Raw genomic sequence first — 27,139 nt, 5'->3', positions numbered from 1 at the left:
ATGACCACAAACTCAGTGGCTTCAGACAACATGAATATACTATCTTATAACTCTGGGGGTTAGAGGATTGGCACATGTTTTACTGGGATAAAATAAAAATGTCAGCAGGTACATTCCTTTCTGGAAACTCTAAGGGAAAATCTTTACCCTGCCCCATCCAGCTTCTAGAGACAGTTGCTTGTGGCCTTGGCTTGTGGCCCCTTCCTTCATCCTCCAAAGCCATCAAAGAAAGCTGGTTGAGTCCTTCTCACATCCTCTGTCTCCCTCTTCCACTTTTAAGGACCCTGAATTTATACTGGGCGCACCTGGAGAATCCAGACTCAGCTTATTGTCAACTTAAACTCCACATGCAATCTTAATTCCCCATTGCCATGAAACATAACATATTCCCAGGTTCCAGGGATTAAGACACGGATATCTTTTTTTGGGGGGAGGGGGAGGCGGCGTGAGTCTATGTACCACAGGTGTTTATTGTGGGAAGACAACAAAGGGTTTAAGCAGGGGTGACGTTATCCGAACTGGTTTTCAGTTCTGCTCAAACTTCAGCTGCCCGAAAAGCCCCAGAAACCCTGATGAAATGCAGTTCTGAGTTATGGGGTCTGGGGTGTGCCCAGAGTTTCTGCATTTCTACCAAGTTCCCAGGTGTAGCTGATACACCCCGTCCAGGGCCCACCCTCAGAGCAGCAAGAAAAAGACCTGCTTTTTTTCTCTAGTTAAAAAGAAACTAGAGGGTTGCAGGTTGGTGGTGGGGGAAGAGGCGTTGACCAGAGAGATGGAGTCTGGGAGACGGATCTGTGTGCTGGTGTCAAATTATGATGGAAGTTAAACTTCTTTGTTTCACAAGGCTGTTGTGAGAATTAGATATCTTATTCTAAACACACACACACACACACACAGTGCAGTCTATTTGCAGCTGTTGTGGTCCATAAAGTTTTAGCAAACACTGATTTAGAGAATACTGAACCATTACCCGTAGTGGGAAATACGGATTAGGTTCCGGCAAGTCTCTGGTCCCTCATTTTCATCAACCGATCAATACATAACAACCAATACATTCTTTTACGTGTGAGTCTATTTAAAGACGCCTTTAAAAATATAGTGTTGATTCATTCACATGGAGATAACTAACTCCTAAATCACATATCTAGCATCCTAGCTCACTTATCTAGCCCATGTGTTTCTCTAAGTAGCATCACCGCCTTCCCATGCTTAGGAACACTAGACAGCACTTCAGCACTACACTCATGGGCCACTGTGAACATCAAAATCATCAAAAAAGCACAAAAATATGAACAACATGGCCCTAAATAGACTACGAAAGGAAGCTTGTTTACAGTGTGAGAGCTGTGACAGGAAGGCGGGGTGTGCTGGTTTGAAAGGATGCATGCTCCCTAGAAAAGCCATTTCATAAAGGTAGAATAATCCCTATTCAATACTGTATGTTTGAAACTGTAATCAGATCATCTCCCTGGATGATGTGATTTAGTCAAGAGTGGTTGTTAAGCTGGATTAGGTGACATGTCTCCACCCATTTGGGTGGGTCTTAATTGGTCTATTGGAGTCCTATAAAAGAGGAAACATTTTGGAGAATGGGAGATTTGGAGAGAGCAGAGAATGCTGCAGCACCACAAAGCAGAGTCCACCAGCCAGCAACCTTTGGAGATGAAGAAGGAAAACGCCTCCCGGGAAGCTTCATGAAACTGGAAGAAAAAGCTAGCAGATGACGCCATGTTCGCTATGTGCCCTTCCAGCTGAGAGAGAAGCCCTGACTGTTTGCCATGTGCCTTCTCACTTGAGAGACCCTCTCATCGGCCTTCTTGAACCAAGGTATCTTTCCCTGAATGGATGCCTTTGATTGGACATTTCTATAGACTTGTTTTAATTGGGTCATTTTCTTGGCCTTGGAACTGTAAACCAGCAACTTATTAAATTCTCTTTTTAAAAAGCCATTCTGTTTCTGGTATATTGCATTCCAGCAGCTAGCAAACTAGAACATGGGGTGTCACCTTGTTCAATCTCAGCTGGGACCATGTGCACGGGGCAACTCAACTTTTTCATTGCTCTGTGCATGGCCACGGATGGCCGTAAAAGCGCCGCTCTTATTGATTTGGGGGTTACAGATAAATTTTCGTGAGTAGGAGAATTTACAAATATGGAATCCACGAGAAATGAGGATTGACAGCATGCAATTTAGAAGTGCCAGGCACCTAGAAAGCACTATATAATTGTTAACACAAATCATATTATTAGTGTTTTCTCAGGTTTGTGTATAGCTGTGTCTTGGGAGTCAGGATACCTGGCTCTAGGCCTGGCTGAGTGGTTAACTTGCTGTGTGACCTTGAGCTAGTCACTTGCCCTCTCTGGACCAAATAACAAACAGAGGACTAGCCAGCCACGAACAATGTATGGCTGGAAGGAAGAACTGGGTGGCTGATTCTATTTCAGATGGAGCTCTGTGTGTGACTCTGTCGTAATGGATTTAGGTTCAGTTGGTCATCAGCTTTGGACTCTGCATCTCTGGTCTACTGCCTGGCTATAACTTTCCAGAACCAGAAAAGCACACCTTCGTTTTTCTTTGGTGAAATGTATCACACCCCTGACATACACATTTCAGCAGTCCCTGCCCTCAGCCCAATCGTGGCCCCCACTGCCTGTTCATGCCTGGTGGGTGCAGGGGGGTCTCCCAGCAGGGCTGCAGGCACTCGTCAAAGGTTCATGATTCAGGGATTTCATAAAGACAGCACAGTCTCAGGCTCTGAATGAGTCATTCACTAACGTATTCAAATGCTCATTGTGTCTGCCTGGTGCCACAGTAGATGCTGGGAGGCATAGGGAAGTAAGTAAAATAGGGTTCCTGCCATCAGGGACCCCATAGGGACAGGGGAGCAAGGAATGGAGGAGCGGTGAAGTGGCCACTGATTGCAGGCCCAGAGCTGACCCCATGACTCCTTGCGATATGAATGACAGTCCCATTTTACAGATAAGGAAGATAAGGTGCCTGGCCGCGGATCACTCAATAGGAAACAGCAGAGCTGAGATCTGAACCCAGAGCGCTCCAGGTTGAGCTACAGCCCTGGAAGCTCTGTCTGGGGCCCAGTGCCAGCTCTGCCGCTCACCTGTGCTGCCCCCATGGACAGGCGCCCTCCCTCTCTCCCTACCTGCGAAAGGAAGCCGTCAGACAACTTTTGAATCACATGAGGAGCTCTTAAACCTACCAATGGCTGGCTCTCACCCCTGACAAATGGATTTTAAGAATCCCAGAACTGCGGGATGACTGGGCATCAGCTTCCTTTCAAACCCTCCACGTGATTCGAAGGTGTGGCCAGGGTCGAGACCCAACAGACTGAATTATCCTCAGTGTCTTTCTGCCCTCAATGTCACATTCTATTTTTCTGAAAAAATCCCCTTCTCGTCCTACCCCTCACCACGGGCACATGCAAAATGGGGGGCCGAGGCGGGAGGAAGGAGTCCCAGTCTCCATTCAACTAAGGCCACAATTCGGAGCAGTGATGCTGGCTCTGCCCCTTCAGCTGTCATCATTTTCTCCCATGTGATCACAGAAAACATTCTTAGCGGACAAAGGTGCATAAAGGTGGGGTGAGCCAGGCTTTCTTATACTCTACTTGGGGCAGTGAAAATTGCTACTCCCTTTCCAAAAGATGCAATAAAAACTTTAAAATGGGCATGTACTTGACCCAGCCATTTCAGCCTAGGAAATAATCACATTTATGGTCAAACAGTCCATACAAACACGGGACTACAAAAATATGGTCATCGCAGCAGTGTTCATAAGAGCGACCAATTAGAAACAGCCTAAAGGCCTAAAGGAGACTAGTTGACTTGAGTAAGGCATGAGATTGTGTAGATTTGTCCAGAGTGATGCCCCGATAAATCCCAGAGTGATCTGAACAGTGAATAAAAAAGTATTTGCAAAGTTTCCTTGGGGGGATGGCGAGAAAGGGGGAAAATTCAATTTCCCCATGTGGAGAATTCATGATATTCTCACAAGCACTGGGGACAACCAAAGCAATAGGCTGAGCCCTCAATCTTGGGGTTTGTTCATATGAAACTTATCCCCACAAAGGATAGGTCAAGTCTACTTAAAATTAGGCCTAAGAGTCACCCCCAAGAGAACCTCTTTTGTTGCTCAGATGTGGCCTCTCTCTCCAGCCAACACAACAAGCAAACTCACCACCCTCCCCCTGTCTATGTGGGACATGACTCCCAGCGGTGTGGACCTTCCTGACAACGTGGGACAGAAATCCTAGAACGAGCTGGGACTCAGCATCAACGAATTGAGAAAACCTCGACTAAAAGAGGGAAGAATGAAAAGAGACAAAATAAAGTGAGATTTCAAACAGAGTCGAGAGGTTATTCTGGAGGTTATTCTTACGCATAAAATAGATATCACCTTGTTAGTCAAGATGTAATGGAGACGCTGGAGGGAACTGCCTGAAAATGTAGAGCTGTGTTCCAGTAGCCATGTTTCTTGAAGATGGTTGTATAATGATATAGCTTTCACAATGTGACTGTGTGATTGTGAAAACCTTGTGTCTGATGCTCCTTTTATCTACAGGACAGATGAATAAAACATATGGATTAAAATAAATAAATAATAGGGGGAACAAAGTTAAAATAATTTAGTAGCTTGAAATGCTAGTGATCAATGAAAGGGAGTGGTCAGGGGTATAGAGAAAAATAGGGGAAACAAAGGCTAAAATATATTGGGTAGATGGAAATAGTAGCAATCAATGAGAGGGAGGGGGAAGGGGTATGGTATATATAGGTTTTTTAAAATTTTTATTAATAAAACCAATCAACATACAATATGATATATATGAGGTTTTTTTCTTTTCTCTTATTATTTCTTTTTCTGAATTGATGCAAATGTTCTAGAAATGATCATGGTGATGATGTTGTCAGTTACTGATTATATGCCAAGAATGGAATGATCATATGGTAAGAATGCTCGTGTTTGTACGTTGTTATGTCTAAAAAAATTTTTTTAAAGGGACTAGTTGAATAAACTATGGGACATCCATGCAATGCAATATTATTGCAGTTTCAAAGGATGGTAGAGAAGGATATTTGATGCTCCAAAGGATAAGGGAATAATGCAGCCAACAAAAGACACTGTGTAGACTGATCTGTTTATATTACATTTGCATGTTGGGCATGGGAAAATAAACTTGATAGTCGGCCAGATAAGAGCAGGGCTTATTTCATGTTTCACAAGATAACATACGATCTCTCAAAGCTCCTTAAAATACAAATAACTTTGTGTTACTTTTATTATCACAATTTTAAGCTGTTATTGAAAACATACATGTCCTCTTTCCATGCCTGCTTGCACGTCTCTGCCTCCCCCATCTCCAGGACTTAATGGGCGTCCCCACTCGGTACGTGCGAGGCTCCCCTGCACCTCTATTAGGACATCTACGATAAGCCTCCCGGTATGGGAACCAGAGCTGCACATCTGGCTCTACACTGGACTGTGGATCCCTTAGCCTGGGCTCTGTGTCCGATGCAGCTCTTCAGCCACCCCATCACCAATTCCAGAAGCCCCCAGAGAGAGCAAGTAGCCAGGATATAGGGGAGTCAGATGAAATCCATTAACAGTGGCCACAACACAGAACTGGGCAGATGGTTTTGAGGACTTCAACAGAAGTTCAGTTTGGGAAGAGATTAGTCACAGCAGACTTCCTGGTAGGGTGGGCTTTTAAGGTGGGTCCCATCTGAGTTCTGCAGAAATGAGATGAATAACTCCTTCAGGGGCCTAGGGCTCAAGGATGCTCCCTGGAAGCCAGATCTAGCCAAGCTCTCCAAATTTGGATGCTCCCAACATGCGAAGTGAAAGTTCCCAGACACAAGGCAATTTTCTGCCCTGTTTAGTCCATTAGGTTACCCATGGCATGCAACAAATGAGCTGGGTTAGGTTGGGGCGGGGTGAGATGGGTCGGGTTTAGTTGATTTGAGCTGAGTGAACCGAGTAGAGTTACACAGTTCTGATATGGACGAGGGTGGGACTGCATTCACTGAGCAGCATGGTCTTGCCTACAAGAGGTCTGGGCCTTCTCACAAGCTCTGCCCCAATTCTAGACTCCTTCTCTCTCGAGTTAGGGGGGAGCAGAGGCAGGCGGTCAGCCAGCAAACCTGGTTCCATCCTACACCTCTGACCTGTCTCAGCTTCCCTGGGCTCTTTGTCCAGAGCAGGAGCTCAGGGCCCACAGTCTGGGGCTCTGAGTGTGAAAGCAGGTCTGCTCATCAATCCTCTCCTTAACTGGAGACAAGGGGCTCTGAGGCTTTAAACCGGAGTCTTATAAGATTGCCTCCCCTTTTCTAATCCCCACTTTCCTATCATCACCATGACATACCTAGTGCCCAGCCATCTCGTGAGGAAATTATGGAATAAACCAATCTACACTAAAGAATCTATGGCTTAATGAGGGCAGAGATGATGTCTCTTTACAAAATTGTGAAACAGATCACAAAGCAACATTTGTTAAGACAACATGGAATTATTAAAAAAAAAAAAAAAGACATACACAGAAGACAATCAGACTAGAGATTCTGGAAACAAATGTATGTCATTAAAACAGAAATATTTATATGAAACTAGAAGCGACATCACAGTGTGGAAATGGCTCATATTTCAATTAATGCTTTGGGGAAGAATGGATCCCACATTAGAAAAGAACAATCTATAGTCCATTTTAAATGGATCAAGGCATTAAAGGAAAACTGGAAAATAAGCTTATATAGTTGGCTATAAGAAAAAATGTGACTGCTTGAAACTGTATGTCCCCAGAAGAGCACACTTTAAAGCTAATCCATTCCTGTGGGCGTGGACCCATCTGAAGTAGAATCTTTTGGTGAGTAGGATCTGAACTTGAGATATGAACCACCTCATTCAGAGTGGGTCTTAATCCTCTTACTGGAGTCTTCTATCAGAGGATAAAAGACAGAGAGAAGACACAGATAAAGGCCCCAGAGAAGCTAAGAAAGTCAAAGGAGCTGAGAGAGAAGGACACACAGATGGTGAAACCCAGGAGAGAAGACAGAGACCAGCAGATGTCATCACGGGTGGGGCCATGTGATAGAGGAGCTGAGAGCTGCCCTTGGCTGGTCTTTGTTGAGAAAACATTGCCTGCTGGTGCCTCGATTAGGACATTTTCACAGACTAAGAACTGTCAGCTTGTAAGATAATAAGCTCCCACTGTAAAAGCCAACCCACATCTAATATACTGCATTTTGTCAACTAAAGCAAAAAAGCCCAACGGAGATGGCAAGATGGAGGCAATCAGCAATGAGACGGGTGGGGATAAGCCAGAAAATAGTTCACACAATTAGGTATAATGGAAAAAAGGCAAAGAGCAAAGTAACACCCGTACAAATTCCAGCCTGATTCGAATTGCTCATTAAAGGAAAAACAGAAGCCCAGCAAGGGACCCAACTCCTCAGCCATGGCCATTCCCACAGCTGGCAGCACTGCAGGCGGGACCAGGAGACTCACACAGCTCAGAGGATGTGGCGAGTTGGCATGTCCTCTCAGACCACAGCTCGGCCTCGCATTCATTCCTTCTTGGATTTCCTGGGCGCGTTTGCAGCACGCCCACTCTGTGGCCAGACCTGGGCTAGGCTCTCGGACTTGGGGCTGGATGAGACCCAGCCCCCGCCTCACGGAATCTGCCATGGAGTGGGGGAGGCAGACAAGTAATTCCCGATCACGGGAGCCTGAGAAGGCCCAGGCTGAGAGGTGGTCCTGGGAGGGCTTCCCAGAGCAGAATCTCAGGGACGAGGGAGGCTGGGCCGGGGGGGAGAGGGCTGAGGTAGTCCCAAAAGGGAACCGGATCTAGGTTTGAGGGACAGGCGTGAGGATGGGAAGTTATTGCTTAATAGGTGCAGGCTATCTTTTTTGGATGATGGAAAAGTTCTGGTAGCTGATGGTGGTGATGGTGGCAAATATTTTGAATGTAATTAATGGCCCTGAAATGTACACATGAGGTGGTTAAATTGGGAAATTTTATCATCATAAAAATTTTTTTAAAAGGGGGTTGGGGGGCTAGCCTGGACAAAGTTACATGACACCACCCGTTGCATTCAGAAACTGCAGGGGGTTAGTGTGAGCCCCAGCAAGGGGGCTGGGTGTGCATGGGGCCCCGGGAAGGCAGGCAGAGGCCAGACCACACAGAGCATCCCACAAACAGGGGCACGAGCCCATCGGGGCCCACTGAGAACCCAGCAAAGGCAATTAAACCAGGGAGTGGCACGATTAAACTGTGCCTAACAAAGACGCATCTAAATATATAATAAGAGCTACCCAGCTAGCTCTGTTCTTTGCCTGGGTGAGTCCATTTGTGGGAAAATAGCTGAAGGAAATAACCCCCAAAGAAAATAAAGGCCATTTGTTTGAAGATGTCCCCAGCAGCAGTGTTTATGATCACGACAAAATGGCACAAGTCCAAGGGGCCAACTCTGGACAACTGTCCTGGGAAAGATGGAGACAAACTGGCTCCCACAGAAAAAGCCCTCCCATAGAGAAGACAATTAACAGCTACTGACATTGTGGGGAGGTTGGGCAGTAGTTGGTGCCCAGAGAGACGAGAAGGGCTGTCGGGATTGGCGTCAAGAGAGCTCAGTTGGAAGGATCCAGGGAAACCAACCTGGAAGAGGTGGCTTTTAAGCTGGTAGGCAGGATTAGGCCCTAAAGAGAGGATGGAAGGTTGAGACGGACACTGCAGGCCAGAACACCAGTGAACAGCTTGTGCAAAGGTAAAGAGGCCCAAAATCCCAGACACACACAGTGAGCTGGGAGTGGTTCCATGTGCCATGATGCTACTGCAAGGTACACCCAATTTTAGACCAAACCCAAATATTTAGCTGGCAATGCACACCCTGCTATCATTTATATTCATCACAAACTTCTAACGGCAGGTGAGCAGCAGCAGTTTCTGCAGACCAGGGTACAGATAAGTGGGATGTCAGTGATGCAAAACTCCAGGTGTGACTCTGTCCACTTCTCACCCAAGAAAGTACATCAGACTGCCGGTGAGCAAGAGTGACACTGTTAGAGGGGGAAATCCACATCTGCTTGGACATGCAATGTTAAAATGAAATCAGCATTTCTCCAAAGATGATATATAAATGGCTGAGAAATGCATGGAAAGATGCTCAACATCCTTAGTCATTGCGAAAATGCAAATCAAAACCACACCCACTAAGACGGCTACACCAATAACAATAAAAAGAAAAATAACAAGTGTTGGCAAGATAGTGGGTAACCGGAAACCTCTAACATCACTGCTGGGAGTGTGCGATGGTACAGCCACGGTGGAAAAGAGTTTAGTGGTTCCTCAGAGAGTTAAACTTAGAATCACCATGTGACCCAGCAATTCTGCTCCTAGATACATGCCCCAAAGAACTGAAAATGGGATTCAAGCAAATACTTGCACATCAGTGTTCATAGTAGCACTATTCACGAAAGCCGAAAGGTGGAGGCAACCCCAGTGTCCACCAGTGGATGAGAGGGCAAGCAAAAACGTGGTATATCCTTACAACAGAATATTATTTAGCCACAAAAAGAGATGAGATCTTGATATATTATACCCTGAAAATACGATGTAAGTCAAAGAAGCCAGACACAAAAGGACACATACTAGATGACTCCACTTACATGAAATATTCATAATAGAGAAAGGAGATGGGTGGGGATGGCTGGGGGGGACAGGGGAGGGGAAGATGGGGACTGACAGCCTAGTGGTCTGGGGTTTTCTTTGGGGGTGAAGGAAATGTGTGGGGACTAGATAGAGGTGATGGCTGCACACCATCGCGGATGTACTAAATTTCCCTGAAGTTTATACTTTCAAGTGGTTAATTTTATATTATATGAATTTCACCTTAATTTAAAAAACAGTAAATCAGGACATTCGAATGGCCAACAAACAGGAAAAGGTTATCAATGTAATGAATAGTCCGGAAAATGGAAATTCGGATGCCAGTAAGATTCTAACGCACGCCTGTTAGACAGGCTGAAATTAAGCCCAGTGACAAGACCAAGTGCAGTAAAGTTGTGAAGAAGCTGGGGCCCTCGTTCCGGGTGGGGGGGCCGAGCACTCCAGAATGGCCCTATGGAAGACGTGATGACACTGTCCTCCTAGCTGGGAAACAGTCATACCCAGCGACCAGCCCTCCACTCCCAGGTTGAGAACCAACAGAAATGCAAGCCCTTGTTGCCAAAAGATGGACAACAGGGCTCAGAACCGCACTATCATGTCAGCCAAAATGGAAACAGCCCAAATGCTGCTGGAGAAGAGTGGATAAAGAACGCATGGCGCATCTATGCAATGGAATAGTGCATAGCAATGGAAACGAGCTAGTTACGGCCACTTGAGGCAACACGAATGAATCACAAAAACATGATAGTGAAGGAAGCGAGACACAAATGAATACACCCTTCATGTATAAAGTTCAAAATCAAGCAAAACTGAACTTGACTTGGATACATGCATAGGTAGTAAAGTTGTTTTTAAAAAGCAAGGAAGTGGGCAGGCCACGGTGGCTCAGCAGGCAGAGTTCTCGCCTGCCATGCCGGAGACCCAGGTTTGATTCCTGGTGCTTGCCCATGTTAAAAAAAAAAGAGGAAGTGATTATTATAAAGGTGGCGATGACATTTGAGAGGAGGGAGGGGAAAAAATCACAGCAAAGGGGCTCGAGGGAGTAGGGAGAACTGTCCAACCTGCATCCCAAGAGCCCTGGGAAGTGAGTTGGATTAGATTTACAGAGGAGGTGCCGGGGTGGGGGTAGGGGGTGGGGGGCTGTGCCTGGCTCAGGGTCACAGGGATGTAACTGTGCAGATTGTGACGGCCCTTGAAGAAAAACTCCGGAACAGTGCTCTTTCCCCCACAGGGCCACTGATGAACTGACTATAAAAAAATAATAATAGCTAAGGCTGGAAGCCAGCAGTGCCCTGCGTGCTTGGTATTAATGAACTGGTTTCAGCTTCCCAACCACTCGATTACGCAGGCACATTTATTGTCCCCCTTTTCAGCTGAGGAGACAGGCCCAGTGCGGTGAAGTCACTTGCCCGAGGATATGTGGCCTTAAGTGGTAGAAGTCCAGTTTGAACCCAGAGCTTCCGGCTCATAGCCACCCTGCTGCGTGCTCACGAAGGGTGGGCTCCAAAGTCGGCAGAAACCAGAGGATCCTCTGTCCAGTGACAGGGGATCACTGGACGCTTGCAGACTCCAGGAGGAAGTCAGCCCTGTCCATACCTTGATGTTGGACTTCTAGCCTCGAAAACTGTGAACCGATAAATTCTGTGGTTTAAACCAACCTGTTGCGTGGTATTTATCATAGCAGCTCAGGCAAACTCAGACCTACTAATGTAGGTCCAGGGATGTGGTGGAGAGTGAAGGCTGCAGAGATGGGGCAATGCCTTGTAGATGCAACGAATACTCTGATTATGGGGTTCATTAAAGACTGTAGGGTCCCTAACACCCTTTCAGATCACCCTTGCAGACATTTGGAAGCACCTCTAATTGCATAATAGGCAGTTTAATAAGAAGGTCTTGGGAATCAGACTATTTGGTTCCCTACTCTGGCTACTCGGAAAGTGTTCCACTTTGGGCATCGGTTTCCTCATCTGAGAAATACATAACAATGTCCCCCTGTTCCACCTCCTGAGGTTCCTGCATTGGATGACTGAGATTTGCGTGTGCACACACCACTGCCAGGCACAAAGGAAGTGTTTTATATGTGTCAGCCATATGAAACTGCAGGCAAATTTTGCTTTGTAGGAGGATACACACTTCTAGAAGACTCCTTCCAATTCCCAAAGGGGCCGTGAACACCCATCAGTTGCAACGGCCCTTTCCCAGGCTCGGCAGTTTCTCTGCCCTCCCTCTTTACGTTAGGCTTGGGAACAGGACTTTCTCTGTGCTAGCAACAACTGACATATAGGAGTCCACCTTACAAAAGTAGGAGGGAAAAAAACAAACAAACAAACAGCAAAGTTTCTTACCCCAGAACCGTCTTCCTCTTCGGGGAGGAGGAGGGGGCTTGCAGAAAAATTCACAAAAGACCACAGAACCCTGAGCCGCTCCCTGCTGCCCAGTTGGCAGCGCCCTATATCACATGCAAAATTGCAGCGTTCTGACATGGGCCATGGTGCCAAGAAGCCAAAACTACTCTCCAGCTGCCCTTTGACCTGCAAGAAATGCCAGGCTGGACGTTCTGGCCGGGAAAGCTGTCACTGCATTTGGGTCGCACTCCTGAAGGGACAATGGTCTGGGCTGCCCTGGGGGGGCACATGAAGAGTTAACCAAAGCCACACATTCAATCCCCACTTTCCTTCAGGGGTACTGGAGATTGAGGTTCACCATTTCCCCTCACCCTTATTCTACTGGGTTTGTGTGTTGAGTCTGTGTATAATCCAAAAAGGTGTCAGAGGCCCCTCTGCAGAGCAGACACTCTGCAAAGCTGTCCAGGGGGAGAGCACGGAAAGCGACTGGACCTTACGGATCCAGGTTCCAGCCCTTGGGTGTGGCCCCTTCCTAAGCCTCTCAATCTCAACGTCCTCTTCCATTAAAACGCCTGCCTAGCTAACACACAATTATTGCAAGAATCAATCATTTCTACCACTTACTTTGTGCCTACTATGTGCCAGGAGGGAGTAAAGCGCATTATTTCCAATCTCTCCTTTAATCTTCACCGCATCCACGGCGCTTCCCATCGCCCATGGCGCCACTCCCTGCCCAGGAGTGGATGTGACCCCCTAGGTAACTCAGCTCTCAGTAAGGCATCCGAGCAGTTCAGTCCCGTTCTTTCCTGCGGGGCAAAGCGCCAGGTGTTCCTGCTTCCACACCTGTGCACCGGGCGAGCGCGGGACGGGAGGTAGCCAGCGCGCACGAGCTGAGCGCGGGCGACGGATGCGCTGGAGCCACTGTCGCCGCAGAGCCGCCCGCGCTGTCGCGGCGCTTCTCAAGTCCCTCTGTGCCCAAGGCTTGCGGGGCCGCGCCCAGCCCGTTCACCCCTAGTGTCCCCAAAGCGTCCCACCCCACTGACTGACGGCTCGAACCCCCGTCCGTTCCGGGAGGCCGCCCGCAGGGCCCGCCGGCGCGCACGGAGTGGCAAGGACTCCCTTTTATGTTCAGGAATGAAGCGCTCGCTGCAGCCGCGCCCGCCGCCAAAATCAACTTCCCCTGCGCTCGCGGGCGGCCGGAGCCACCCGCCGAGCCGGAGCACTTACCTGTCGCGGCACGGGTCCCGGGGACCGCGGGGAGGAGCGTGGAGACCGAGAGCAGCAGCAGCAGCAGCAGCAGACGCCGGCACTGCCCGTTCCGCCTACAAGAAGGAGCCGAGGGATAGAAGGTGAAGCGGGAGAGAGGGCCGGGGAGCCCGGGCGCGGGGAAAGGGGTCTCACCTGGGCGCCATCTCGCGGGTCTGCGGAGCCCCGGTAGGCACGCGGCGAACCGGGTCCCTGGCGGCGAACAAAGGCGGCGCTCGGCGGCGGCGGGCAGGGTCCCGGCTCCCGGCCGGCGCCCTGACTCACCCGCGCGCTCTGAAATCCGACTCCGCCGCGCCCTGCGCTCCTCCGCGCGGAGCCCCACCTCGGACAGCGGCGCGCCCGCGGCCTCCCCACGCCCCTTTCCCCTCGGTCGCCGCGCGCTCCCCCTCCGCCGCCTCCACCCCGGCGGCCTTATGTAACCCCGAGGAAAGCCCCGCGCTCGCCTGGGCCGGCGGAACCCGGCTCCTTCCCGCCCCACGTCTGTCCCGTCGGGGCCACCCCTCGTCAACGCGCGCTCCCTTGCCCAGGCCTATGGAATCAGCTCATCAGCCCGGGGAGGCTGGAATCGCGGTGATTTGGCTACTCCATGGAGGAGGAAGCTGAGGCTCAGAGAGGTGGAGCGAGGGTCCCAAGATCACACAGCAGGACTGAGCTCTTGGCTGCTGTGGCCCACCCAGCAAGTCTGGCCCACCAAACCACTTGAATGCCCAGGAGTTGCCCCGTTTGGGGGGCTTAAGTGTCACGTAAGTGATCTAACTAAACGCAGCAAAAATAATCCTAATAATCTCTTAAAAATGGATCCAACCCCAGAGCGTCCTTCCTCATCGGACTGGAAGCTCCTCCAGGGCAAGGGCTTTTATTTGTTTTGTTCTGTGCCTAAAATAACACCTGGTAGTAGGAGATACCTAGGAAACAGCTGGTGAATGAAGGAACAGGCTTGGGTGAGACTCTGGGCCAGGTGCTGTAAGGGGTTGGGGGAGACAGCCAGTGTCAGTCCCGAAGTCCACAGTACAGAGGGCACGCTATACCTCCTGCACAGTTTAGCACAGAACCCCCCACTGGGTAAGCCCTGGAATGGTGGTGTGTTGTGGGCACAGAAGGCACAGCAGTCTAAGAGCTTTGGACACAAGGTAGCTCTGCAGAAGATGGCTGGTCAGGGCTGAGGCCAGGCAAACCCCTGGAACCTCCCTTCCGAAGGCACCCAGTAGCCACAATGGGCCAGTGGCCCTGTGGTCAGCACCTGGTTTCCATTCAGTGCCCCTCCCTGAATGGAAACCATTCAGAGGACCAGCTGCGGAGCCCAGGCCAGCTTGCAGAGGAGAGGGGCATGGTAGCCGTGGGCGGTGGGGTATGACCCTTCAAAAGCTGCCCACGTCCCCAGGAGTCAAAAGGTGAAGACCGCCGGTGTGTCCATCCGTGGATGAGGGGAGAAACAAAATGTGTCAAATCCAGACAACGGAATGCCATCAAAGAAATGTTCTGATGCTACAGTGTGGACAAAATGCAACAACATTATGGGAAGTGAAAGAGGGCAGACAGAAAGGGTCGCATATTGTGCAAATTCCATTTATGTGATCTATCCAGAATAGGTAAATCCACTGAAAGAGGACTCGGATTGGCTGGGGAGAGGGGACATTGGGGAGCAACTGCGTGATGAGTACAGGATCTTCTTTTGGGATGATGAAAATGTTTCGGCACCAATTGGACAGGGTGGTTGCCCAACACTGTGAATGTACGAAATGCCACTGCATTGTTTACCTGAAAAGGGCTAACTTATGTTGTGTGAATTTCATCTTAATAAAAAAAAGATAAGAAAAATAGATCCACATTCTAATCGCTGGAACCTGTGAATGTTACTTTATATGGCAAAAATAAGGACATGCAACTGTGATTAAATTAGGGCTCCTGAGATGGGGAGAGTCTCCTGGATTGTCAGGGTAGGGGCTCAGGAGGAAGCAGGGGGAGGGGTGGCCAATGGGCGAAGATAAGGAAGCAACATGGCTGCAGAGGCAGAGGTTGGCGTGGTGCAGCCACAAGTCAAGGAATGGCAGCAGCCAGCAGAAGCTAACAGAAGGAAGAGACAGAGTCTCCCCTGGAGCCTCTGGAGGGAGTGTGGCTCTGCTGACACCCTGATTTCAGGCCCCTGAAACTGACGTCTGCCCTCTGGCCTCCAGAACCGCACAAGAATAAATGTGCATCGCTTTAAGCCACCAAGTTTGTGGTATAGCAGCCCATTGGAAAGGAATGCAGTAGCTCACATTTGTAGAGTCCTGTTTTTGCTAAAGGCTTCACCTGTGCTATCTCAATTAATCCCCCTAACAACTCTGGGAGGGAGGTACTCTCAGGATCCCCGTTTTATAGATGAGAACCCTGAGGTTAAAAGCATGTCCTGGCTCATCCCTGTCAGTTGCCCCATCCAAGCTCCTCCCCAGAAAGCCACGCTGCCTGGCCATCGGCAGAAGAGTTAGACTCGCTCCCAACCCCCATGAGTAAAATTGCACTGGAGACTCCGAGCGCTCTGGCATCAAAGGGTTAATGTAGGTCCGGGGCGTGAGGGCCACAAGCAGGCAGCCCTGGCCTGGAAGTCAGGGGCCTTGGGTTCCAGGCCAGGGTCTGGCCAGCATTGCAAATCCTTCCTGGGTCTGAGTTTTGATTTCCTCATCTATGAAATGGCGTGATGCCCCTGACCTTGGCAAGAGGCTGTGAGTGTCCCGACCAGATTACTTGCAGACCACAGAGCTTCCTCCTGCTCTGAAGTTTGCTGCACAGTGTGTGTGTGTGTGTGTGTGTGTGTGCTGGGACTAATGCAGGTCTCAGAAAAGGGAGACATCAGTGTGGCCTGGGGAAGGCGGGAGGGGCCTCGGGGGAGAGAGAAGTGTGACCCTGGCACGGACAGCGGAGGGTTTGGGGAGGCAAATAGAAAGGAGGAGGAGGTGGTGCTTGGAGGAATGCCCACTCAAGCAGTCAGTGGATAAGAACCTCCTGGGACTGGAAGGGGGTCGGGCAGGCAGTGCCAGGACCTTCGACACGGGTCGGTTGCTGGGTGTGTGCGTGACCTTGAAGGCCATGTGAAATCATTGGTGTTCCCTGAGCATGTTGGAACCCCGGAATATTTACCATGGACCGAGTCCTGAGAAACCTGATCCAGCCACCTCCCTGCTGCCCCCATTTTACGGATGGAGAAACCGAGGCCCAGAGACTTACCTCCCCAACGGGTGACAAATTGACATCTCCCAGAGTCAAGGAAGGAGATGCCCTAGGGAAAGGGAGAGCTGGCAAGGTCTTCAAATGTTCCAGAGTTTGAAGATCTCCATTAGGGAGTGAGTTCCCTGTCACTGGAGGAGACAGTCACCATAACAAACAGGAAGTAGGTAAGAAGGTCAGTATTATGAGCTTAGGCTCTGGGGTCCCACTGCCTGGGTGGAAACCCAGTTCCTTACTAACGAGTCACATGAACCTTATTCAACCTCCTCAGTAAAGTGGGGATGATTAAGGTGTCTTCCTACTAGGTTGTTGGAAGGATTCAAGGCATTACTGGAATACTAAATATTTATGAGTGCCAGGCCTAGGACAATGCTCCTTGGACTCTAACTTCTATTACTGACAGCAGTGACACTCGTATCACAAGGTGACACTGCAACCCCTGGGAAGGTATTCTAGTTTGCTAGCTGCTGGAATGTGATATACCAGAAACAGAATGGCTTTTAAAGGAGGGAATTTATTAGGTTGCAAGTTTACGGTTCTATGGCCATGAAAATGTCCAAATTAAAGCAAGTCTATAAAAATGTCCAAATGAAGCCACCAAACAAGAGGTAACTTTCACTCAAGGAAGGCCAATGACGATCAGGGTCTCTCTCTCAACTGGAAAGGCACATGGCGAACATGGTGACATCTGCTAGCTTTCTCTCCAGGCTTCTGGTTCATGAAGCTACCCCAGGGGTGTTTTCCTTCTTCACCTCCAAAGGTCTCTGGCTGCATGGGCTCTCGTGGTTCTCATAGTTCTGCTGTTCTCTCCAAAATGCTTCCTCTTTTAAAGGATTCCAGTAAACTGATCACGATCCACCTGGAATGGGTCGAGTCACATCTCCCTCTAATCAAAAGTCGATATCCACAATTTGGCGTGTCACATCTCCATGGAGATAATCTAATTAAAATTTCCAACTTGCGTTATTGAATCAGGATTGAAGAAATGGCTGCTTCCACAAGACTGAATCAGGATAAAAACATGGCTTTTCTAGGGTGCATAGTCTTTTCAGACTGGGACAGAAAGGGACACCTGACAGGGAGAGAGGCTGGACCTCAGCCCCACCCTCAATGGGGCTGAGCCAGCAGCAGCCAAAGCAGCTCTAAACCTAGGCATGCCCCACATGGAAGTAACACCCAAGGTAAAGTAACTTCTAACAAAACTGGCCACTTGGGGCTTCTTTCTTTATCCCATAACACTCTCTGCAAATGTGAATTCTCTTCCTCTCGCCACTATTCTGTGTTGGGCACAGCCTTATTATGAACTCACTAACCCTAGGGGCTCTTCTTCCTTCACTCTGTATTTCTCTACTGGTCCTGAAGACCCACTCCCACCATAGCTGGGTCATGCTCTGCTGGTTCCACTGGACAGTTAAAACCACAGGCTGTGAGCTCAGTCTGACCCACAGACGTGTTTTGTTTGTCTGCTTGTGTCGAGCCCCAAGTTCAATTAATTAGCAATCATTTGGTAATTAGGGTAATTCCACATTAAGTCCTGTTATCTGACTTTGTTTTAAAACCCTGGGAAGGCTGGTGTAATGGGGCCTGCACTCCTTGTGTCAACAGCTAATTGGTATTGCCAAAGGGAGGCTGCCTTCGGTGAACGCTGTGCTGTCCTATTTGCCACAGTTCCCCCCACCCTCTGCTATCTCCGGCACCCAGATTAAAAACCATTTGCCATTTCTCACCACATGACACTGCCTTTTCTTATGAGAAAAAGAAAACTGAAAATAGATTGAGGAGTCATGTAAACAAAAGATATAGAAAGAGGGCTGTGTTTCCAGAAAGATGGGAAAGAACATTTCTACATGTTCAATATTCCAATAGGGTATGTCTGCAAACGTTGGAAAAATGAGAACTGAAATGACATCGGGAAACAAACCTGGCCTGCCTCAGTTATGTATAACCTCAAGGACAAAGGCGCAGCTGTGTTTTAATTAGCCGCCTTGATCATGGACCAATTTATTAGTCCAACATACACCTGTGCAAGACAGCAGAGTCTTTCAGTTCTCTTGCAGAGAAATTGCGGGAGTGCAATTCATATTTTGTTGGTTCTGTATATTATGGTATCTGATGCACTGAAACCTAAAGATGACATTCTGCAGAGTGCTTGTTAATATCGCTAAATTTGTGCTAAATCTTTCACCCGGGGAGCCAGACCATGTGCACAGGGCTCATAGGGCTCTCATTTTGGAGTTCTGGCCTCGAATTGTGAAACCTGGTGGAGGACGCAGAGGGTCTTCAGACCAAATGGTCCCAGCTGTGGGTGTGGGTGGGACGGGGCAGGAAGCCAAGCCAGGCATTCCACCTCCTGCCAGACTGTGTTTTGAGGGCTTAAGCGATTTCCTTCCATTCAATGTGAAGTTGTAGAAATAGCCAAGAGGAAGCATCATGTCATAGCCGAGCTGCTCTAAGTTGTTTACCACGGCTCCTGTGCGATCTGCGAGATCGGAACACGTGAAGACCTGGGTATCTCATGTCCTGGCGCTGCCAGGGCTAAACTAATAGGCCGTTCTATTTCCCGTAATCCACCCAGGCGTCCCAGAAAACTCAGTAGCTGGAAGGCGCACCAAAGTCCGTCAGAAGCATCCCAAATTTTAGTTCGGGAAAGGTTACCGAGGGTGTGGTGCCTGCCGTTCTGAATCTCATTTTATCGGACCTGGTACCTGTGTGCAATAAAACCTCCCCTGCGGAGCTGTGGTGAGGGAGTTCAGAGGAGGTTATCAACCCTCGCATCTTCATTTCATTTAATGAGCAGAAAAAGCAGAGCAGACTTAACTAGCTTAAGAGAAAAGAATTTACCAGAATAACCAAAGAAGAGAGCTGCCTTTTGGGTAATTGAGAGAAAACAATGACAGTACAAAACCACAAATGCCTTCCCAGGAGGACCCTTGCCTTCTGATGAGCATCTTGATGTGTTTGGATATGCAAAGGGGAGCAAGAGCTGATTTGTTTAGCCTCCTAGAGAAAATGTGGCAACCCAAGAGGGAAGAGGAAGAAGAAAGAAGAGGAAGGGCAGCACATCAGACCTCTCTTAGGTGCCACTTTCAGTACAGCATCCATAACCCTTCTGCCCCCTTCATATATGTGCATGGCGGCCACCTGCCAACTGTGCACATCCGTCTGCCTGTGGCCTTCTGTAGCTCCTGGGGACTTATCACTGCTCTCTCCCCAAGCAGCTTTCAGCCAATGGCTGACAAGAGTCAGAGATGAAAACCTGCGCTGCCTCCCCACTGGTGGAAAGACTCAGGCATGTGTCCTACAGTGTCACCCAGTGTTCCCTGCCAGGAATAAGTTCCAGTTGCCCACAGAGGTGCTGTGTCAACACCCTTTATTGGCCGCCTTCCTTTTCCTGTCTCACCTCCCCATTCCCCTCCAGCATTCCTTGAGAGCCACTACCAAATCAACTAATTGCACTGGACTCCTTGCCTCAGGGGCTGCTTCTGGGAGAAGCCACTTCCGATTTGGGGGGGCCTCTCCTGTCTCCAGGGCCCCAGCCCCCTCGGTGGAGACCGACTGTACCTGGACTCTCACCAACTGCAGGCAGTTGCCTCCTGCCCACACTGAGCATCCTGCTTCCGTGTCCAGCCCTTCCCTGTGGTTGCTGAACACAGCGAACCCAAGAGCACCTGGGAAGTGCAGTGCAAATGACACTTGGTGGGGCAAGCGGTTAGCCAAGGGAAGCCAGCAAATACATTTTTCTCCCTTCCTCGCCAAGATGGACCATCCCAAGAAAGTCATTTATAAAGCCTCTCAGAAGATGCTCTCACAAAACTGAGCAATCAATCACGCTTAATGCCTCACTTCTGCTCCCCGGGATTGTCTTTCCTAATAAAACAGAGACACAGAAGACTTGGCCTCAGCCGCTGCTCTCTGAGTAACCCCAGATAAGACAGGAGATGGACTCTATCTTAACAGGGTGTCTGGGGTATTGTCACTTCCTGCTTACTAGGTCCAATTAGTGTGATGTCACTGACACGGGGAGCCAGCAGTATAGTCTGTGGCATGCCAAGAAGACTGAGGTCCCTGTGGGCTATATTATAACAGAGAACAAGAGCGCTAACTTAGCCCTGGGGCGGATGATGACTACTGCTGTCCCTGCCACTTGAACGTGAACTGCTTTTGGCTTCCCTACTCATGGGGACGGGGAAGGCCATCTCCAGATCCTGTTGCAACCTGAGTGCTAAAGCCTATTTGCTATATTCCGGTAAAGATCCCACACCTGTGTGGCAGCTGTAATTGAACTTACCATCTAGCCAAGTTTATGGTAACCTGCTATCATCTACCATAACCCATCTGGCCTTTGTAGGGGCATGCAAGGTAATTAATGGGAATATGATGGGGTCTACCAGCCCAGCACCCTTCAAGTCTTGATAGTGACTCTAATCTTTGCAATACCCTCTGGGAGGTGGTATTAATTCTGATTTACTATCTCGGTGTGGGGGAGGAGATGGTGGTTTCAAGAACTTCGTTTTGCCCTTTCCTACCAGACTCCATAGTCAAGTAGCTATAATCTATATCCCCATTATATATTTGAGATTAGGCCTAAACAAGTCTAGATATCACTGATTTATTATGTGAATGGGTAGCCAAGACTCCCTTTTCACCTCCCTCTTTGCACCAACACCCATTTTCAATCAACTCGCACTTAGGGCTTTGTGGGTAGTTTTCTACAGCCAACAAGCAAAGAAGGAAAGATCTCAGGCAGATTCACTGATGAGTCAGTGTGGTCTGTTGTTGCTGATTGAAAAGGGCCTATCACTGCCTTAGACTCTCTTAGGTGTGGCCCTCAAGATCAACACTGACAAGAATTCTTCCCAGTGGGTAGCGCTTGAGTGGTACACTTGGCCAACCACTTTGAAGGAGACGGAAGTGGTCTAAGTCACAATCATTTGCCTGAGCAGTGGCAAATGCCTTCTATTGTTGGTCAGGGGTCCAGAAGGAACAAGATGGGAAGATAGGGAAGATGTAAGGAAGAGTTGTATGGATGACCTAGGAGAATGGATACAAAATGTGCTGAACCTCGTGTCTCACATTATGCTTACCAGAGCATCCACCCAGAGGGGATACAGAACAGCAGGGGGACAGGAGCACTCATGCTGGGGATGCCAGGCTGCCTTTCTTCTCAGCCACCCACAGAGTGGAGCCTTAAACACTTAAACTCTTAAAAGAGTGACAATGAAGACAGGGATAAGCATTATGCAGAGGCCCAGCAGTAGGACCCCTTGCCTCTAAAATGGGTCCAGTTATGGACATTGTTGACTGCCCTGCCTGCCAGCTGCAGAGATCACAGCTGAGCCCCTCACAGGGTACCATTCCTTGAAGAAACTGGCCAACCACTTGGTGAAGGTTGAACACTTCAGATCCTTTCCTGGGCAGTTTGTCCTCACCACCACTGATACCACTCTGGATGTGAGTTTGTCTTCCCTGACCCAGTGCCTTTGCCAGTGCCACCATCCAGGGACTTATCATTTTAGCTGTTCGCCACAACTTCTTTCAAGCTAAGGGGCCCATTATATGGCAAATGAGGTGTGACAATGGGTAAATTACCAAAGAATCTGCTGGTTTTAGCATGTACCAGAGAAGCACCTGGTTTAATAGAACTGTGAAGGCACTGGCTTGGGGACTCCACAGTTTGCAGGCAGTGGGTATAGCCACTGAACCACCAGCCATATGTGGTGCTGTATTCTAGCTCAAGCTAGAATATTTGAATCTGGGAACCAAGGAGATAGAGTAGGATTGAGCCATTCCACCCTCTCTCCCAGGGACCACTAATACCTTAGACTCTACCAGGATGGAGTTAGGTCCTTGTGTCCATGGGAAGAACTCTTCCAGATGACACATTCAGGCCACTGAACTTGAAGCTGAGACCACAACCTGGACACTGTGAGGGATCCAGCAGTGGAAAAAAGGTATTAGCGGGGATAATAGACCCTCTACCACAAAAAGCTATGACTGGAACACAGGGAATTTCCTGGTGTATTTCTAGATGCTTCCATAACCCATAATGATGATAAAATAGCAAATAAAGCAATCAAGGCAATGAAGAGATCAGATTCTTAAAGGATGAAGGTCCTTTGAGGTAGGCAGGCAAACCCAGTTGCTCCGAAATTTGGGCCCAAAATGAAGGAAATCAAGAATGGAAGATGCAGGAAGGGGACAAGACAGTAGCTTGTTTCACTAACTCTCTTGCCTAAAACCTGTTCAGAGATTTCAGTCAGCCATATTCTTGAAAGGGACTGTGACTGATGGGACTTGTACCTCTCATGTTGGAAGTAAATGAGAACATCTCATTCTCACACTGTTAAAGGCCCTAGGTTGTAGTAGGGGAGCTGGATATATTAAGTAGGCCTGAGTAAACCTAAGCAATACAAGGGGTGGACTGTGTCAGACATTTCTTCTGCATGTGTTCAAATTCTCTTGGCATTACCTGCCTGCAGGTACCATTTGTTCCAGCCATAGCTGCTGCTGCAGAGACCGACTCGGTACTGACTCCAACCAATCATAGGCACAGTCAACGATGCCTTGCCTTACCCCCGTATTATGTACCTATGTCCTCCTGCTTTGGGGCTTCCCTGTTGATCCTGACATGTGAGATGCTGTGGGGTCCATTTAGTGCCCACTCATAAGCAACGTGCAGATGCAAAGGAAGTAAGCATGTGGTCAACCTTTGGCCAATGAGAGATGGAAACCACTGAATAAACACTTTTCTCTTCCTCTCCCAGGTGGACTGCCCCGAAAGGCTACTTCTCAAAAAAAGAAAGCCCTCTGAGAATGAGAAATCAGTAGCACTTGGTGCTTCTTCTTTGCTCATCCTCTTTCCCTACTTCATCTCCAGCCCCTACCCCCATTGCACTCCCTAACAAAGTGGAGTCTTTGCCTCAGGCTCTGCTTTCTGGATATCCCAGATGATGGCAGATTTGAGAAGCATGAGTGAGGCCAGCAGCTCTGTATGATGAAGTAGCCAGTGGAACATTCCCTGGGTGGGGGTGGCCCCAGAATGTTTGAGAAGTCCTAAGTCTAATGCTCAGTTTGAAGTTGTTTGCTTTCGGGCAAAGGAAATCCCTCCTGATACCCTTTCCCCCAGCGACAACAGCAACAGAAACCTTCGATTGGATTTACCAAATGCACAGATGTTTTTTGAAAGTGGGGTTTTGTGGAAGTCAACCGCAAGATGAGTTCCATATCTTGGTCAACAGGAGAAAAGGACACATGGGAGCTATAACTTGAATGCGGCAGAAACAAAAGCTCAGCAGCAGAGGTAAGCATAAGGACATTAGCTCTCTGGGTCTTTGCTTAAATACTGAGGAAGTCTTTGGGTTTCAAAAGGCCACAGAATGGGTGGTGGCAGCTTGTATTTTAATTCCAAGGGGTGGAGGACCCCATCTGATGTCTGATACATGAGCAGGACAGCGCATTCAAAATTAGACAGTATGAGTTTAAATCTGGAGTCTGCCTGTTGGGTGGCTGTGTGACCTGAGGCAAACTATCTAATCTCTCTGTGCCCCAAGTTTCATGAATTGAAAAACAGTCCTAATAATATAGAGTTGCTGAACATATCATATTAACTAATGTTTAATTATTTTACACTAAGTATTCTCTCCTTTATTATTATTATTTAGCACTTTATCTGTATAGTACAAATAAAAGGCCTGGATTTATAATTCTAGAATGGCAGGGGCAAAAGAGTGAGTGCTCAGAGCTCTTCGAGCTCAGCCCCCACTTATGTCCAGGGGGAGGAAAAGGCTTGCTTAGGGCCACAGCTACCCCAGGGCAAAGCCGGAGCCCTGAGGCCTGCTCCGAACCCAGTGCTAGTTCCTCCATATATCCAGCATCAAGACCATTATGGATTAGCAGCGTCACTGAGAATGAATGTTTCATTATTGCAATATGACTCAAAGTCCCTGCAGGCTCTACTAAGTGCTGCCCTAGAGGCTGTCACTCACTGGAACTTCACCATTTGACATTGGTCAACCACGGTCCATACTGGTGGTTCGTAACCTTCCTGGGAACCACTTTGTGGGAAGAGTGTTCAAAGTGCACACTTTCAGTCTCTGCCCAACGCCAACTCAGTCAGAATGTCTGCAGGTGGGGCCTGGAAACGAGAATTTTAAGATGCTCCCCTGGTCCTTCTTATGCATACTGCACTTTCACTGACATTAGCTGCAAATCTCACCCTGCACCTTGTTCCTGAACTCTGTCTTGGCATTTTGGGACATGTCTCCATTGCAAATACACCTCCCACAGTGTTTCTTCTGCTGTTTCTAGCTCAGGCAGCCTGCCAAGACCTCCCTTGGATGGATTTTCCCATAGACCTCATCTTTGAAAGAGTAAGAGAAAATGCATCCAATTGAGTTAATGCTTTTAAGATCTAAGACTTGGGAGAGACAGCAGCCCAGAACTGGAAGGGACCTTCCACCTGACCCCAAACCCAAACCAAGCAGAGGTTCTTCTGGGCAGATTGAAAGAAATGAGAAGATTGCCGGGGTGAAGACCGTTAGATACCCTTTGTGTGGAAAAGGGGGACTGACCGAGAGGTGTGTAGGCCCCCCTGCCTTCCTCTCCAGCCCAGCCCCCTCATCCATACACCAGATTCCACTTCCCTAGCATCTGCGAAGATGGGGGTGGCAAGGATGGAGAGCTAATTTTTACTGCAACGTTTGTCCCAGAGACGGGGGGAGTTGATAAATGTGTCATTGAAATAAGCTAGAGGGGCCAGGCTGTGACATCTGTCCAAAGCAATAGCTTTATCTCTGAATGAGGTTTGATGTCCCCAAGTGGCAGGACCACACCTTGCCCCCGAGAGTAACCTGGGGGTACAGCTTGCAAAACAACATAGCCTCTCCCCCACTCCCCTCCTGCCCACGTCACACACTGAACATCGCCTACAAAGCAATGTGGCAGTCCCTTGGATCAGCCTTTGGCAGTAGCTACCCCCTTCCTCAACCCTATGGGTTCCAATAGCTCATGACAAGTCAGGACCACCCCTAGGGAGCATTTAGAAATGGGGATGGGGGGCTTGCTCTTTTGTCACAATGAATTTGGCAAGCAGGGAACAGAGATGGTACATTCTGCAGTGCAAGTAACAGTCCTACCCCACAGGGAATTCTCCCACCCAAACTGCCAATGGTGCCCCACCAAGAAGTGCTGACAGATTGTGGCTTTCAAACTTTTTTGACCAAGTTCCTTGGTCTCCCAATCCCACAGTCACTCATGTCTCAAACAAAAGTTTCATGGAACCATATTTGCCCTTATTACTTGGAATACACTCAGATATCTTACTTGACCCTGTTCTGTTCCATGTCATTTAAAAAAACATGCCAGGGGAGACCCCTTATATAGATTTGATGACCCCCAATGAGCCACTGCCTATCTTAGAAGATAATTTCAAAACTCGTGAGCCTCGGTGGATGGGAATATGGAGGGTAGATTGCCATAGGGCTGTTTGTCTGCTCTCACCCACAGAGCCTGACTTTAACAACCTCAGGAATAAAGTGACTTCTGGACCATTCTTGTTCTGTCTCCCAAACCAGCTGCCCAAGGAGTGAGAAGTGAGCATGGGGTGGTGAAGCCCGTGTCTTCTGTATCGGGCGGTGCCTCCACCCCATGGGTTTTGAATTCCCCCCCCCCCCGTGGGAACAGAGGACTCCCACCCCATTCAGAGGCTCTTGCGTCACAGTGGGCGATGCCAACAGCTGCCTGGGAAAGGGGGTGGGGAGTGCTGAAGACGCTGAACTAAACCGCAAGGCCATAAGTGAGCATTTCTCCTTGAACTAAGCCTGGTGCCTCAGGTCACATGCACAGCCTGCTTTTCTCCCAACCTGTCACACATTTCCCTGCCCCCACGTGTCAGCAGGCGGGGTTCCCACCTGGCCGGAGAAGCAGCCCGGGAATAGATGCCCCCTCAGAAGGCCAGGGATGGGGCCGGGTTCGAGGGATGGTAGGAGACCAGCGCCCCCAAAGATTTCAGCCCCCTATTAAACAGTCTGATCCCTTCTTCCCAACAACTTCCTCTAATATTGTTATCACATGAACGTCATTCATACCGTCATATAAACATATTGCCTTTAGATAGTTGATAAGCTCCCACTTTTCAGAAAATGCAGCCTCCCTCCCCACCCTGTCTCTCCTTGGATAGCCCCTCTCTGCTCTTGCTCAAGCTTCTCCCACTCCTGGCTTTTGTGACTCGCTGTTGAATAAAGCGTCACATGCTCCCTGGCTGCCACCTCAGGGCTGCAAAGAGACACCCCCCCACACACACTGGCTCCAGGCACTGGGGAGTGAGCCCACCCTTCCGAGGGCTCCCATTCATAGAGGCCCCTGGCAGCCATATGCGTCCTCACCCAAAAACCCAAGAAATAAAACCTTGGCTGGCACTGGCCCAAGCGGGTCTCTCCTTAAACCTATATAAGTCACTGTTGACCTGCACCTCATGGGATTGTCACCATAACCCCCCAGTGACCAGCATGTCTTTTCATCCCCATTTTAGAGATGAGAAAACTGAGGCTCAGGAGGGGTAAGCGGCTAACTTTCCCAAGGGCAGGTGAGCTGATAAAGGGTACAGTGGGAACTTGGACACACTGCGCTGGTGCTCTGCACAGCTCCGCCACC

The 27,139-nt window shown here is 48.9% G+C and overlaps 1 protein-coding gene across 1 annotated transcript in view; it reads right to left on the bottom strand.

The window, feature by feature from the left end:
* COL15A1 (collagen type XV alpha 1 chain) overlaps positions 1-13,532 on the bottom strand; it is a 104,720-nt gene extending 91,188 nt beyond the window's left edge. Inside the window, exons 1-2 of the mRNA XM_077140205.1 lie at positions 13,421-13,532; positions 13,247-13,341 (exon numbers count right to left, since the gene is read on the bottom strand). Coding sequence (XP_076996320.1) covers positions 13,247-13,341; positions 13,421-13,431 — 106 coding nt within the window. The 5' untranslated portion in view covers positions 13,432-13,532. The remainder of the gene's footprint in view (positions 1-13,246; positions 13,342-13,420) is intronic.
* Between the last annotated feature and the right edge of the window lie 13,607 nt (positions 13,533-27,139).

The sequence above is a fragment of the Tamandua tetradactyla genome, chromosome 2, assembly GCF_023851605.1.
Source record: "Tamandua tetradactyla isolate mTamTet1 chromosome 2, mTamTet1.pri, whole genome shotgun sequence".
Classification (NCBI taxonomy): domain Eukaryota; kingdom Metazoa; phylum Chordata; class Mammalia; order Pilosa; family Myrmecophagidae; genus Tamandua; species Tamandua tetradactyla.
The sequence above is the reverse complement of the archived record's forward strand: the minus strand, read 5'-3'. Positions and strand labels throughout refer to the sequence as shown.